This window comes from Mesocricetus auratus, unplaced genomic scaffold (assembly GCF_017639785.1).
Source record: "Mesocricetus auratus isolate SY011 unplaced genomic scaffold, BCM_Maur_2.0 Super-Scaffold_100009, whole genome shotgun sequence".
Lineage (NCBI taxonomy): Eukaryota > Metazoa > Chordata > Mammalia > Rodentia > Cricetidae > Mesocricetus > Mesocricetus auratus.
In genome coordinates this window covers 25187077-25202711 of record NW_024429193.1, presented here as the reverse complement: position 1 = coordinate 25202711, position 15635 = coordinate 25187077, and the positions used below count along the sequence as shown (strand labels likewise).

Genomic DNA, 15635 nt, shown 5'->3' with positions numbered 1-15635 from the left:
TTAGTAATGTTTCTTTCACAAATGTAGGTGCCTTTGTATTTGGGGCATAGATGTTTAAAATTGAGACTTCATCTTGATGGACGTTTCCTTTGAATATGAAATGTCCTTCTTCATCTCTTTTGATTTTAATTTGAAGTCTAGTTTGTTAGATATTAGGATTGCTACACCGGCTTGTTTCTTGGGTCTGTTTGATTGGAAAATCTTTTCCTAACCCTTTACTCTGAGACACCCTCTGTCTTTGATGTTGAGATGTGTTTCTTGTACGCAGCAGAAGGATGGGTTCTGTCTTCGTATCCATTCTGCTAGTCTGTGTCTTTTTATAGGCAAGTTGAGTCCGTTGACATTGAGGGATATCAATGACCATTGATTGATGCTTCTTGTTTGTGCTTGATTTATTGGTAGTGAAGTTATTTTGTGGAGTTTCTCCTCCCTTTTTCTTTTGGTGTTAGTTAAAGTGTGATTATCTATTGCCTGTGTCTTTGTGAGTGTAGTTATCTTTCTTGGATCTAGGTTTTCCTTCTAGCACTTTCTGTAGAGCTGGATTCATGGACACGTATTGTTTAAATCTGGCTTTGTCACAGAATATTTTGTTTTCTCCATCTATGGTAATTGAAAGCTTTGCTGAATATAGTAGTCTGGGCTGGCTTCCTTGTTCCCTTAGCATTTGTAGGACATCTGTCCAGGATCTTCTGGCTTTCATCTTTTCCATTGAGAAGTCGGGTGTAATTCAGATAGGTCTGCCTTTATATATTACTTGGCCTTTTTCTTTAGCTGCTCTTAACATTTTCTCTTTATTCTGTAGGTTTGATGTTTTGATTATATGGCGAGGTGACTTCTTTTTCTGGTCCAGCCTATTTGGTGTTCTGTAAGATTCTTGTATTTTCATAGGCATATCCTTCTTTAGGTTAGGGAAGTTTTCTTCTATGATTTTTTTGAATATGTTTTCTGTACCTTTGAGCTGTATTTCTTCGCCTTCTTCTATACCTATTATTCTCAGGTTTGTCTTCTTCACGGTGTCCCATATTTCCTTCAGCTGAAGATGAAGCTGCTGTCGCAGGAGGTTGAGGCCTGGAAGGGCTGAAGCTGGGATCGCTGGAGTTTGGGGCGTGGAAGTGCTGATGTCTTTCCTGTGTAGGCGGGTCTTCTGGATGCCAGGAGCGGCCCAGAAGATCAAGGGGATGGGTGTCAGGCAGAGGATGGCGAGTGTCCCCGTGAAACCCAAGCTCACCTGACTGGGGTCGCTGGAGTTTGTGGCCTGGAAGGGCTGAGCTCTTCTTCTAACCACTACACAATAAGCCCTTCCTGCCTTCTTGGTGGTTTATTCTACTTAATTGATGTCTGATTCTATCCCTTTTCCTACAAATACTATAATTTTTATTTTGTGACCAAGTCATACTCATCTGTGTGTGAGAGAGAGAGATAGAGAGAGAGACACAGAGACAAAGAGACAGAGAGAGACAGAGAAGACAGGGACATTGGACTTAGGCTGTTAGGATTGGTGGCAGGTACTGGCTGAGTCATCTCACTGGCACTTTTGTCCTTACTTCTTTAGCTATGTGGTCCTCTCCTATGCCTCTATCTCTAGATATATCTGTGAAGAGTTTGTCTGCCCTCCTCCAGTAAGGAATTATCAATTTATTCATTCATTTTATATGTATGGGTGTTTTGCCTTCATATATGTCTATACACGATGTGCATATAGCGGTTCAGAGGCCACAAGGTGAATCAGATCCACTGGGACCAGAGTTACGATGAGCCACCATGTGGCTGCTGGGAATCGAACCACAGTCCTTTGGAAGAGCAGCCAGTGTTCTTAACCACTGAGCCATCTCTTCAGCCCCCAGTTTTACATTTTTATAGCAAGATCTTTGGTCCATCTTCTCTAACTTATTTTTTTGGCAGTATTGTTGACTCCAAGATGGCTTGAAGGTGTGTGGGTATCTTTCTAATATCTGGGTCTTCTGTTCTATTCCATTGATCCGCATGTCTCTTTTTCTTTAAATAAAAAAGGAAAATAAAACTAGTATAAACACATAAACAACCAGAACCACTGAATTTCCTGAGAATAATATTGACTACTTAGGCTTTTTTATGCTTGGTTTTTCTAACCAGCAGTGATGGTGCATGCCTTTAATCCCAGAATTTGGGAGGCAGAGGCAGGCTGATCTCTGTGAGTTCCAGGCCAACCTGGCCTACAAAGCAAGTTACAGGACAGCCAGGACTAGACAGAGAAGCTCTGTCCTGGGAAAGGAAGAAAGAGAAAAAGAAAGAAAAAAGAGAAGGAAAAAAAAGGAAGGAAGAAAAGTTTTTTATATCTCTGAAGAATACCTTTGGGATTTTGATGAGGGCTGTGTTGAAGATGGAGACAACAATTTTCATAATATGATTTCTGTCCCCCCCATGAGTATGGAAAAGTTTCCACATTCTACTATCTTCAGTATTGTGAAGCTTCTATTTAAGCAACCTTTCACTTCCTTGGTTAAGTTTATTTCTCGTTGTCCCCCTGCCACACACTTATTAGGGACTATTGTAAATGGCAGTGTTCTCTTGATTTGGCGTTTAGTCTGTTCGTATTAATATACAGAGAAATTATTTATTTTTGTAGGTTGGTTTTGTACCCTGTTACTTTGCAGAAAATGCTTTCCAATGCAGAGTATAGGGTCATTTAAATATAGGACCCTAGCCCTCGTAAACAGGGTCATTTTCTTCTTTCTATTCTCTCTCTTATGGGTTTTCCCTTGCCTCATTGCTTTAAGTCTTTGAGATGTAAACTAAGAATGGGGAGGAGGTTCACCCTTACCATCTTCCTGATTCTAAAGTTAATGCTTTTAGGTTTTCATTGTCTAGTGTAATATAATACAACCTTCCTTTGTTTATGTGTGTTTGTTCTGTTCCTGGTTTCTTCATTTCTTTAGCTTTTAATCATGAGGAGGAGATAAGCTTTGGGAAAGGCCCTTTCTACGTTTATTGGGATGATGGTGTGATTTCTCCCCTCGAGTCTGCTTTTGTGCTCTGTTACACATGGTGGTTTGCTGGTATTCCACCATCCTCCATCCCTGGAATGAAACCAGCTTGGTCATGTTTTACTATCTTTCAAATGTGTCTTTTTCTTTAGGTTGTAAGGATGCTACTGGTCAAGGTATTGATCTGAAGTTTATTTTGTTGTTCTCCTACATGGTTTTGTTGTCAGAATGATATTGACTTCCAAGAATGACTTTGGTAGTATTCCTTCCCTTTTGATTTTGTCCAGTAGTTTGAGGAACATTGGTGTTAGCCTTTCTTTGAAGGTCTGTAGAACTCCACAGTGAGTCTGTCCAGATCTGGGTTTTTTGCTTTGTGGGGAACTCTTCATTGCTCCTTCAGCGTTCTTGCTTGTTACCTGTCTGATTCTGTTCTTTATTCCCTTTGTTGAATTTTGGTTACATCATCTATGTGTAGAAATTTGTCCATTCTCCTCTTTTCCAGTCTGTTGGAATATACATTTTCAAAATACTTCCAATGCTCTGAATTTCATTTATATCCATTGCAATTTCAGCCTTTTAACCCCCGATTTTATTACTGTTTTTGTTATCTCTTGCTTTTGGCTACCTTGACCAAACATTTGTCATCCTCCCTCCCTTTTCAAAGAGCCAATAACCATGGGGAGGAGTATATGGGAAGGTTTAGAGGGAGTAAAGGGAAGGGGAACAAGTTGTAATTATATTATATTATAATCTCAAAAAAAAAAGAACTAACAACCAACTCTGACCGAGTTTGTGATTCTTTCTTTTTAGTTTCTTTTCTGTTAATTTCTGCCCCAATTGTTGGGCGCTGGTGGAGCACACCTTTAATTCCAGGACTCGGGAGGCAAAGACAGGAGGATTTCTGAGTTTGAGACCAGCCTGGACTATAAGAGCTAGTTCCAGGACATCCTCCAAAGCTACACAGAGACCCTGTCTTGAAAAACCAAAGAAACATATATATATATATAGTCCTACCCCAACTTTATTATTTCTTCCTCCTAGGTAGTGCTCTCTTTGGTTGGCTCATTGGTTTTTCTAAGATCTTCAGGTACATTTTACTACTGGTTTGAGAGCTGAGGTTTTTTAATTAATTAATTTAATTTATTTATTTATTTTACACCCCAATGACAGTTTCTCCTTCCTTCCTCCCAATCACCCTACTGCCTACTACCCCAATCCACTCCTCCTTTTTGTTCAGAGAGGGACAGAACTCCCATGGATATCAACAGAGCATGGCATATCAAGTTATGGTAGAATTAAGCACCTCCTCTGTGTTAAGACTGGACAAGGACCTCGTATGAAGAATATGTTGCCAAAAGCCTGCCTCTGCTTCCACTGTTAGGAGTACCACAAGTAGACTCGGCTACACAATCGTCACGTGTTTGCAGAGTGTCTAGATTAGTCCCATGCATGCTCCCTGGTTATTGGTTCAGTCTCTGTGAGCTCCTATGAGCCCAAGTTAGTTGATTCTGTAGGTTTTCTTGTTATGTCCTTGGCCCTTCTGGCTTGTACAATCGTTTCTCTCTCTCTCTCTCTCTCCAGCAGGATTCTGAGAGATGTCTGACTGTGTGTCTCTGCATCTGTTTCCACAAGTTACTGGATGAAGCCTCTCTGATGATAATTGGGGTAGGCACCAGAGAGTATTACAAGGTATCATTAGGTATCATTATGTTAAGATATGTGTATGTGTGTGTGTGTGTTTGTGTGTGTGTGTGTGTGTGTATTGTTCCAATCATGTTTGGCTCTATCCTAGGTCTCTGAGCCATCTAGGCTCTGGATCATGGCACTCCAGGCAGTGTCAGGGGTGGGCTCATTCTCGTGGCATGTGTCTCTGATTGGGCCAGGCATTGGCTGGCCACTCCTATAATTTCTGTGCCACCCTTGCCCCAGCACATCAAATAGGCAGGGCAGATTGTAGGTTGAAGATTATGTGGCTGGGTTGATATCCCGAGTCCTCCAGTGGAAGTCTTTCCTGGTCACAGGAGATGGCCATTTGAGCCCGTGAAATGTACCCCATTTCCAGTCATCTCTTTCTGTAGTCTCCCCCTCCATCCACTCCCCAACCCAATCCTTCATTTTCCTCTCCCTACTCACCCACTGTCCCACTTCCCAGGGAGATCGGAACGTCCCTCCTTTAGCCCTCCTTGTTACCTAGCCACTCTGTGTCTGTGGATTGTAGACTTCAAAGAAGAGCAAATACCATATTCATCAACTTATTCCACAAAATAGAAACAGAAGGAACATTGGAAAATTCTTTTCATGAGGTCACAGTTACCCTGATACCCAAGCCACACAAAGACTCAGCAAAGAAAGAGAACTACAGACTAATTTCCCTTATAAACATGGATGCAAAAATACTCAATAAAATACTGGCAAACTGAATCCAAGAACACATCAAAAACATCATCCACCATGATCAAGTAGGCTTCATCTCATGCAGGGATGCTTTAATATATGAGGTATCTGTCAATGTAATCCTCCCTATAAACAAAGTGAAAGGAAAAAAACGCTCCAGTTCAAGAGCCATCATCCTCTTCTACCTTCCACAGGCATAATGAATGCACATGGCTCACATACAAATACTCACACAACACACACACACACACACACACACACACACACAAGTAATTCTGAAAAAGAATTTTTTAAAAAAGAAACATACACACACCAAATAATTCTGAAAAAGAATTTTTTAAAAAAGAAACACACACACACACAACCAAGTAATTCTGAAAAAGAATTTTAAAAAAAAAACACGCACACACACCAAATAATTCTGAAAATTAATTTTTTAAAAAAGAAACACACACATAACCAAATAATTCTGAAAAAGAATTTTTTAAAAAACAGATCAGGATTTTTTCTGGTTCCATCCATTTGCCTTTAGATTTTATGATGTCATTGTTTTTAATAGCTGAGTAATACTTCATTTTGTAAATGTACCATATTTTCATTATCCATTCTTTGGTTGAGGGGCATCTAGGTTGTTTCCAGGTTCTGTCTATCACAAATAAATCTGCTATGAACATAATTGAGCATGTGTCCTTGTGGTGTGATTGGTTCTATCACTCAAGGAGTCAGTGTCGCACAAATATTCACAATTGGATGTGAGTACAGGAAGTGTGGTAGCTTTGTTCTTAAGCTAGAAATGACTATCTCTTTTCACCAGGGGTATCTGGCTTTCAACCTGTTTCACTTTCCTGTCCCCTGCTGGAAAGCCATGTGACAGGAGCTGTGTCTGTTGCTTTTTCCTCTGTAGTTCTAGCTGCATGGTCTTTGTTGCTTTGAGTCTTCATCAGCTTTAGAAACTCTTTTTCCCCTCATTTGGAATGGAGTCTCTCATGTTCCTATTTTCCTTCACATGGTCACTTGGACCATGTAGTAGCTTTCAGTATGCCATTTTACTTGGCCCCAAATTCACCTCTATTTGAGTTTAAGACTTGTTTTGTGGTCTCAACAGTTGTCTGTTCTTGAATCTACACCTTCTCATGCATTCAAAATAATTGTCTTTCTGGATGGAGCGCTATCTCAGCATCTTTTTGAGGCTGCTTGGTGAATTACTTCATTTTGTCTCATGTTGTACGGTCATTGTTTCTTTCTTATTTCTCAAGATTTACCTTGTTATAGTAATCATGGTTGTAGGTAATTTCCTTTCAGGATGTGGAATGTATCATATCTTTCTGCCCTAGATTGCAGGACTTCCTGGGTAAATCTGTATTTAATCTAATCTAAGAGATAATTAAATGTGATAGTGTTTTTCCCTTGTATATTTTCATTTCCTTTCCGTGGCATGTGCTTTAGTAGTTTGGATATAATACACTTGCTAAGCATCTTTTCTGCTTTTTTCAGTTTGGAGGGTTCTAAGTCTCTCAAGCACTTATGTATGTAGCTTTCCCAAGTTTAGGAAATTCCTGGTATTTTATTGAATGGGTTTTACATGCTCTTTAATATTCCTTGTCTTTAGGTATTAAAAATTGCAGATTGATTTTTCATTTATGGTTCCACAAATATCTTGAATTAAATCTTCTTTCCTCTTCTTTTCCTGTTTTTCATGTGTGCCTGGTTGGCGTATTTCATATGGTCTGTCTTCAAATTCTGATTGCTTGATCTAGTCTGCTATGGTGACTTGTTTATTTGTTTGTTCCCTCCCCCCTTGTGTGTGTTTATCAGGAGGAAGGTCCATGCATGCCCAACTGCCCATGTAGAGGTCAGGGGACAACCTCAGGTCAGAGTCCTTACCTTCCACCTGTTTTTGATACAGGGTCTTTCTTGGTCATTGCTATGAAATTCTGACTAACTGGCCCTCTAGATTCTCTGCTTCCCATGTCCCACAATGGGCACTAGGGTTCCAAATGCTTGCAGTATTTGGAATATCTGCCTGGGCTTTGGGATCTGAACTCAGGTTACTAGATTTGCATGGCAAGTGCTATTACCCACAAGTTAACCACATCCTTAGTCTTCAAATGTATTATTTGACTTATTAAGCTCTTTATTTCCAAGGTGTCTGTTAATTGTTCTTTTTCAAAATGTCCATTTCAATGATGAATTTCACATTCATATCTTCCTTTGTCTTCCTAATTTATGCAAGTATTTATCTATTTTCTGTTAGATCTCATTGAAATATTTTTTAACAGTTCCTTTTAAAATGTTATTGTTGGTGAGTGTATGTGCTCATGTACACACAGCTATCATGGCTTGCATTTAAAGGCCAGTTTTTTTCCTTCCACCACAGGTTCCAGAGATTAAATTCAGGTTGTGTGGCAAGAATTTCTACTTGCAAGCTCTTTCTAAAATTCTTTATTAGATATTTTTTCCCTTTGTCTTTTGTCATCAGTTTTGGGGCAATGTCCTTCTGTATGCTGTGAATATATGTTTCTCTTATTGGTTGATGAATAAATTTCTTTGGCCAATGGACAAGTAGGATTTAGACAGGCAGAAAATCCAAACAGGAATAAAGAAAGGTAGTAGGCAGAGTCAAAGAGACACCATGCAGCTGCCAAGAAAGCAAGAGATTTGGTCTTCACTGGTAAGACAAGACCATGTGGAGATATACAGATTAATAGATTAACAGAAATTGGTTACTAATTAAGAGAGAGCTAGCTAATAAGAAATCTGAGTCATCGGCCAAACAGTTTATATTTGACATAAGCCTCTGTGTGTTTATTTGGGACTAAACGGTTCTGTCTACAATCTATTGCTAGACAGTTACATTCTTTCTTCTTTGTCCTCCTCTACCTCCTCCTCCTCTTCTCCTCTTTAGGTTTTTTGAGACAGAATTCTTCTGTGTAGCCTTGGCTGTCCTTGGAGGCAAAACATTTATACACATAAAATCTCTTTTTAAAGGCCACTGTGGTTGGGCATGGTGTCACACACCTTTAATCCCAGCACCTGGAAGGCAGAGGCAGGAGATCTCTGAGTTTGAGGCTAACCTGGCCTACATAGTGAGCTCCAAGACATCCAGGACTGCATAGAGAGATTCTGCCTTGAACAATAAGAAATGGTCACCATAAGACAGGTTAGGGCAGTGGTTCTCAACCTTCCTAATGCTTTGACCTTTTAATAAGTTCCTCATGTTGTTGTGACCCCCATCCATAAAATTGTTTTTGTTGCTACTTCATAACTGTAATTTTGCTGTTATGAATTGCAATGTAAGTATTTTTTTGGAGACAGAGGTTTGCCAGCAGGGTTGCAACCCACAGGTTGAGGATCTCTGGCTTAGAGCATTATATTAACACACATTTTTGCTATTCAAGGGTTATAAGCAAGGTTTGTTTGTTTTTTTCTTTGCCTGTGAGTCTTCAATCCTAGGAATTCAGCCCATCTGGATTCATCCAGAGAGGGGAGAGGCAGCGAAATGCTTTTCTTTAATTAGTATTTCACCCAGTACCTAAGTAGAACTCTCATTTCAGGTTGAATTAAGAATTGATTAGAGAGGGAAGTGTCAAATTGAGTAGATTAAGCATCATTGAAGTTGCAGAAAGAGAAGTTGCCAAGAGCATTTTCATCACACGTGCATGTTAGGAAGAGCGGCCCCTTGAAAGGAAAGCCTGGTACAGACAGCCAGAGAAATCTGTGAGAAATTACATGGTAAGGAGGGTATTTAGACAGGTGGTCTTAAATGTATCTGAGCACAAGAGTCTTTGTTCTGAAGCGCACTGCTAAAACCAGAATAATGTAAATTGCAGTTAATTCCTTTCTAGGTATTCTTTGTATTCATTTTCTCCTGGAGGGAGGGAGGGATGTAAGCAGAAAGTACATGGCCCCCTGGCCAGATGAGTGCAGAAGTCAAGAATTAAATGGGGGGGGGATGAGGGTCAGCCCTCATCTTATTTCTGGAAAGAAATTCTCCCCCACCTTCCTTTTCTGACAGAACACTCACCTCCAGAAGACTTTTTAAACCAACAGCACCAATTTAGAGCTCTTGGGACACGAGGGGCATACATCTTGTTGAATCAAGTCATTTCTCATGCATCTTGGTTCTCCTGCAGCAGATTAGGCAGGAGCCAAAGCTAATGCAGAATTATGGGAGCAGATGTATCTTAAAGCGGCTCAAGGCTCAGGGAGGCACAGGTTATACTCCTAAGGGCAGCTTTGCACAAGTTTGTTCTTGTCATTTCCTGCTGTCCGTCCATTCAAGTCCCCTGCAGGCTCAGCTGCAGGCCTGCCTCCAGGTCCTTCTGCTGTGCACTGATAACACCCCCACCTTCTGCAGGCTGATGGGATCAGGATGCCGGAAGGAGCTAACAGGAAAAGCTTTGAGATTTGTAGTGTCTCACTGTTCCCTGACCTTGCAAAGGTAGGCAGTGGGGATTTGTAGAGGTTCAGGTAGACGATGTATCATGAAAAGATTTAAGACAGAGTGTGCCCAGGGGATTCAACTTTCAAACAGTGATGGGTTGCTCTTCACGGCCTGCTGGCTTGGAGCAGTCCTGGAGAGGCATCTGTTAGTGAGCTGAAAGTTACTAGGGGCCTTAGCTTGTACCACTTGAGTCCTATTTGTCTCTAGACCAACAGAAACAAATATGGAAGAGAGAATTCCTTTATTAAAGGCATGAAGGAAATGAGTGGTCTCTAATTTGGGACAAGGTAGGCTGCAAGACTATCCTCGTTATTAACCATGTCCCGGGATCTGGGAAGCGTTGCAGCCAGAGTGTAGCAGTGTTGCAATCTGCTTCACATGCAGAGACTAGATGGGTCTGAGAGCAGTGTTGCTTCAAGCCTCCCAAAGCCACATGGAGCAGGTGCGTCTGGTACTGCTCAGGCAACCTTTCCTGTAGCGGACCCTTGGAGGCCTTTGATAGGCAGGAAGTGGACATTTCAGAGTGACCCTGGACAGGCTGAGATTACAGACTGGGCATACGCCAGCGAATATGGACCAGCTGGTGCTGCGCTAAAATGACAACCTAGGAGCAGCTGCCGTGGTCACTCCATTCTTAATTACCCATCTATATGTACAGAGGAAACGGGCTGAAAGTGAGCAGAGAAAGGGGTGATGAGTACACATCCCGACTAGGGAAACAGCTTCGGGGCATTCTTTCTGATGTAGTTTTACATGGGGGAGAACTGTGTGGAAAGTATCTGTAAGACGACAAAACCTGCTTCGTCCCATTTTGCCTCATTTGTGGAACAGAAACTTCTGCAGCGGTATACTTGGAGTGCATTAAATAAATATAAATTTTATTAAAAACACTCACATAGCATTATCAGGAATGATATAATAATAAACAGCTTTCAAATAGCCTGTATAACAACATTACAATACTTACAGTATTTATAACCATCCTTAGGTTTTATAAACAAACCCAACATCTCATGAATGAAACTAAGTTAAAAAAATAAATCATAGAAAAATGCGCACCGAAGTTCATTATCTTAGTGTCAAACTGCAAAAGATTTTCCTAACAAGTTAAGCACTACCTTGTAAAGTGAACTATACATCACTGTGCGTCAATCAAGATGAAAAATTCATTCAAGTAATGTTGACACCATTCAGAAGCACTTTCAAGTATGGCTCTGTAGTCAACCTATTCCTATAGAAGCAAATCGCTGATCTGCTTTCCATTTGATCAGAGAGAGGTTGGGTGTCATTTAATTACCTCTCTTCTACATGACCCATCCTCTCAAAACCACACTTCCTGCTCCTGTTGGCCAGCAGTTTGACAAATGACAGTGGGTGACATGTAAAGCAAACATTCCTTATGGATGGCCGGCTCAAAATTGCCAAACGCACCTGCAGGAACCTGATGTCATAGATTCAACATCACGGTATGGAAACCATTAAACTCGTGGTTTTGCGTGCAAAGCAGACGTTCTGAAAGTTCGAATGACAAAATGTGACCAATAAATTACAAAGGTCTCCACTCATCACAAAGCTATTTATTTGAAAAGCTAGTAAGCAACACTGTATTTAGGCCACAATGTAACATAGAGTCCTATTGCACAGCACACCACCAGATTCCAGGACTGTTTGGAGACACTCATGGATATGAACCTGCAATCAATCCTAGATCAAAACCCTTTGTGGATTTGGCCAACAGCCCCGCGGCGACCTATTACCTCACAAGTTTCCCTTTATCAGGCCAGTGCACTCTATTTTAAACTCTTTACTTTGTTAAAAAAATCATCCAAAACTTTCCAAACTTTAAAAATGCTTTTCTTTATAATTAAAAGTCGACAGGTTTACAAAATTAGTTTCAGTTATCAGTACATGTACAAGCGAAATGGGAGGGATCCAAGATAAAAGACTTAGACCCCTGAAAAAAGAATATATTAACTGACAACTTTACAGAAACACAGATGACATGTTGGCATAAGGAGAACGAGCTGAATATCCCTGAATTTTTAGAACAAAAAGTTTGAAATTCAAGTTATACTTGCTAAGAAATCAAGTATTGAAAATGGTATGCTTTAATAATAAAAAAAGACTTTAAAAAATGGTGGTATACAATGCTATAAGCTTTCACTTAGTTCAATATCCCATTGCCAAACTAGTGTTGAGGTATATGACAAGTAGGAACATCACTCAAACTTTTAATCAATTCTTAGCTCACATTAGCATCTACTTGTAGCAGTCTGAGTAGCACCATCGTGATGTGAATTTTGCTTCAATATCATATATATATAATATATATATACACATATGTATATATTTTTACAGTACTAAAATACTAAAGCATTGCATTAAAAAAGTTTTGTTTTACAATTTAATTTACTATACAACTCTTTCATCTTTTTATACAAATTTATGATTTAAAATCACCACAGCAAACCAGCTGCCTATTTTGTTTAGGGTTTTTTTTTCTTGTATTGTTTTGTAACTGACGGATTGCTTAACCGTGTCTGCTCATCTTATGCGGGCGTCGGTCCACTCCAGCTTCCCGGTTAGGAGGGGACTTAAGCAAAGCAATGGCATTGCAATGAATGAGTAATCCAAAGGCAGCCTGCTGTCCTGAACATACAGATACACGAGACAGTGTGTGGGCTTAAGAGGACAAGCTTTGCTGGGTCTGTGGCATGCCACTAGTTATTGCCTACAGCTAACAGAGAATCCTCAGCTGCACCCACAGAAGCAAATGAACTTGTCATACTGTTGTTTATAGGACAACATGTAAAATGAGCACCAGGAAGCATGTGTTTTGTGGACTAACACATCCATTCAGCTTCGGTTTAGATTTCACAGGCCGTGTCAACAACGAATACTGCTCATCAGCAGATACATGGCTAAAAGCAAATGTTTTAAAAGCTTTCCTTTTAAAAAAAATAAACTTTTAATCCTAAGTGAAAGTAAACTTTTTTTTAAAACATCTCAGTACCTTAGCATTGTTCAAGTTGCCAAAGCTTAGGTAGGCAAAGTGCTTCTAAAACACCTCTTAAAATATTTCAATATACATGTATTTGCACATATAAAAGTGTGTATATGTACACATTATGTTTATAGTCCTACAAGGACATCACTGGATGAGCACAGTCCAGAGGCCTTTAAGATGTCCACGCTGTAAAAACTAGGCTGTATAAGGTAAGTAATTAAGACAGAAATGTAAAGGGCACTCACTGCACTGGTCGCATGATAAAAAGGCATTGACTTTTCAGCTATTAAAGACACCATTTTTGTAGCACCATTTCATGTCACACCCAAACAAATTCAGTGTTTTGCCATTATTCACTTAAGCTTCCTGTAACTACTTTGATAAATAAGTTAATATTAAGATTACAGTAAAAACTGCATGTTAGAAAGCCATAATTCCAGTATTCAGTACATCAGAGATCAGCACCAGATGATTCCTGCAACTGCACGACTACAGTACTGTGTCCCATGACTGCACACTTGGTGTTAGAAGTGGTCGCATGTGTGGGGTGGCGGGAGCACCTCACACACACATGACCTCAGCCAATAAGAGAACCAGTGGTTTTGAAAATAGAAACCGGGGAGCACTTTCTTTCCACCTTCCCTTTGCATAGGATGCTTTGGTCTTTTTCCTGAATGCCACCAGTGACCACTTGGGAAGTCAGCAGAGATTAAGTGCAATGGTAAAATTAATCCCTATTTTGCTGGTGAACTGACACCCCCCACCACACATACACACACACACACACACACACACACACACACACACACACACACCCACACAGCACTTGTCATGAATGTGTGACCTGTCCCAACTGCTCATGCCATGAGAACTACACTACCGCCAGGTTGTTCTTGGTGGCCTGGCATAAAGGACAGAGTCACACATATCTGTTGTAAGGCCCCGTGACCTGAGTGAAGGCATATGGAGATGTAGTCACCGTGGAGTCTGTGGTCACGGACCCTGTGTTCTCAGCAAGAGACTGGATGAAGCGCAGGTAACTGGGCTCAGAAAGCGCCTGCAGCTCTGTGGGCTCACGCTTTACCCTTTTGCCATGGCTTTTCTGAGACACGTGGTCTGGTCCATACTTTTCACACTCTTCCTCTTTTTCTCGGGCCTTTTCAGCCATTTTGGCTTCCCAGAGAGCCAAGCCATGCTTCGGCTCATTCAAGTTCTTATGCTGGTAAAATACAAGTGAGATCCTGGTGGGATTAGCCCGGTCGGGATTATTTATCCGGGTTGTGGCATGGAGCTCTCGCTTTGCACACTCAATGAGAATGGATCCGTGAGCTGGAGCCACAGCCACCCCTCCAATATTAGGATCCAGAAAGCTCTGCTCACTGTCTGACCAAACCTCCTCATTGTCCTCCACAGAAGAAGCTGCACCCTGGCCTGCTGCCCCAGACTGCTTCTCCTGACTGCTCTCAGTCAGACTGTGTAACAGACCTTGGGCAGGAGCAGTCCTATCATGATTAAGCCCTGGAAGCACCCTCGATAGCCCGTTAGCTGTGTGGGAGAGCATGTCGTTCTCTTTGTTGTGGAAGGTGTGACTGGAGTTGGTCGTCACACCCGAAGCTGCATGGGGGTAGCTGTGGGCAGTGTGACACGGCGGATGACGCTCCCTGTTCCTGTAGTCTGTGTTTGGATTGCTCATGCTGTATGGGAATCTGGGGACAGCTCCCATGACGTGGCCATCCATCCGGGGGGTGGGATAAGGAGGGAACGTTGCCAGGTGGTGCACATTTGGTTTTATGGTACAGTCACTGAAGGCATCTCGCTGCATGTTTTGGCTTCCATAACTTAAGTACTTAGAGGGACTGTCTCCAAACCTCTGTTGGTAAAGTGTGTGGATGGGTGGTAGGTTCAGCTTGGGGAGATGGTTCTGGCTTGGATATCTATACAGATCCCTGGGCTGAGACTGGGGGGAGTAAGAACTTAGGAAAGGAGAGCAGTTGTCCACTGACACATTCCCATTGCACTGGTATGCTGCGTATTGGTTATTCTGGTTGAAAAACCCGGGGTAGTGGGTCACGGGGTCAGAAGAGCTCCCATATGAACCTGCAGCTTGAGATGAGGTGGGATAAAGGCTTGCATGGTTGGGATCTGCATACATGTCTGAAGTGTGCGCAGAACTTGGGTAAGGATTACGTGGATTGGGTCGTCTCACGTATGGGTCGGTGGAGTAAGAGCCAATGGACTCAGACTGAGAGTTGCTGGGCAAGATGTGCTGTGTCTGTGGCTGAGGTGGCTGTGCCTGTGGCTGGTGTGGCCGCTGCACTTGCTGAAGGTGCCTCTGGAGTGGTTGGGGCTGCTGTATGACAGATCCTGAAGGCCGCAATTGTTCTAAGGAGAGAGCAGGGACAAATACATTGATTGTTATTTTAAGAACTCTAATGGGCATACTTAAGTATACACAAATGCATAGTCAATCCCCCACTCCCCAGCAAGGATGAGGGGAAGCCAGGACTTGAAACATAGGCAAGCATAATCTTTTGTGTCTGAAGTATTAGGATAAATATGCTGAACTTTTAAAGCTACATTTTGTAAGTAAGGAAAATGTGAATCTACCAGAGTCATTCAAAAGGCCTCTGCCTGCTCTACCTATCTCCATACCCTTCCTCAACTTAGCCCATGTCCTCATCTTGGATGCAAACAGAGTCTGATAAAGCAGTGACTGTCCTGTAATAGTGCCTCCCCTTACCTCTACGGTTCCTAGAGGAGAGAGAATGTGTTTTGTTTCATTTCTCAATTGTCTGGCACATGACAGGACTTATTATATAATTAAAAT

At 41.4% G+C, this 15635-nt stretch overlaps 1 protein-coding gene across 1 annotated transcript in view; it reads right to left on the bottom strand.

Annotated features, from left to right (window-relative positions):
- Window positions 1–10658: 10658 nt before the first annotated feature.
- The window catches only part of Tet2 (tet methylcytosine dioxygenase 2), an 87022-nt gene continuing 82045 nt past the window's right edge, over window positions 10659–15635 (bottom strand). Inside the window, exon 11 of the mRNA XM_005081981.4 lies at window positions 10659–15190. Coding sequence (XP_005082038.1) covers window positions 13728–15190 — 1463 coding nt within the window. The 3' untranslated portion in view covers window positions 10659–13727. The remainder of the gene's footprint in view (window positions 15191–15635) is intronic.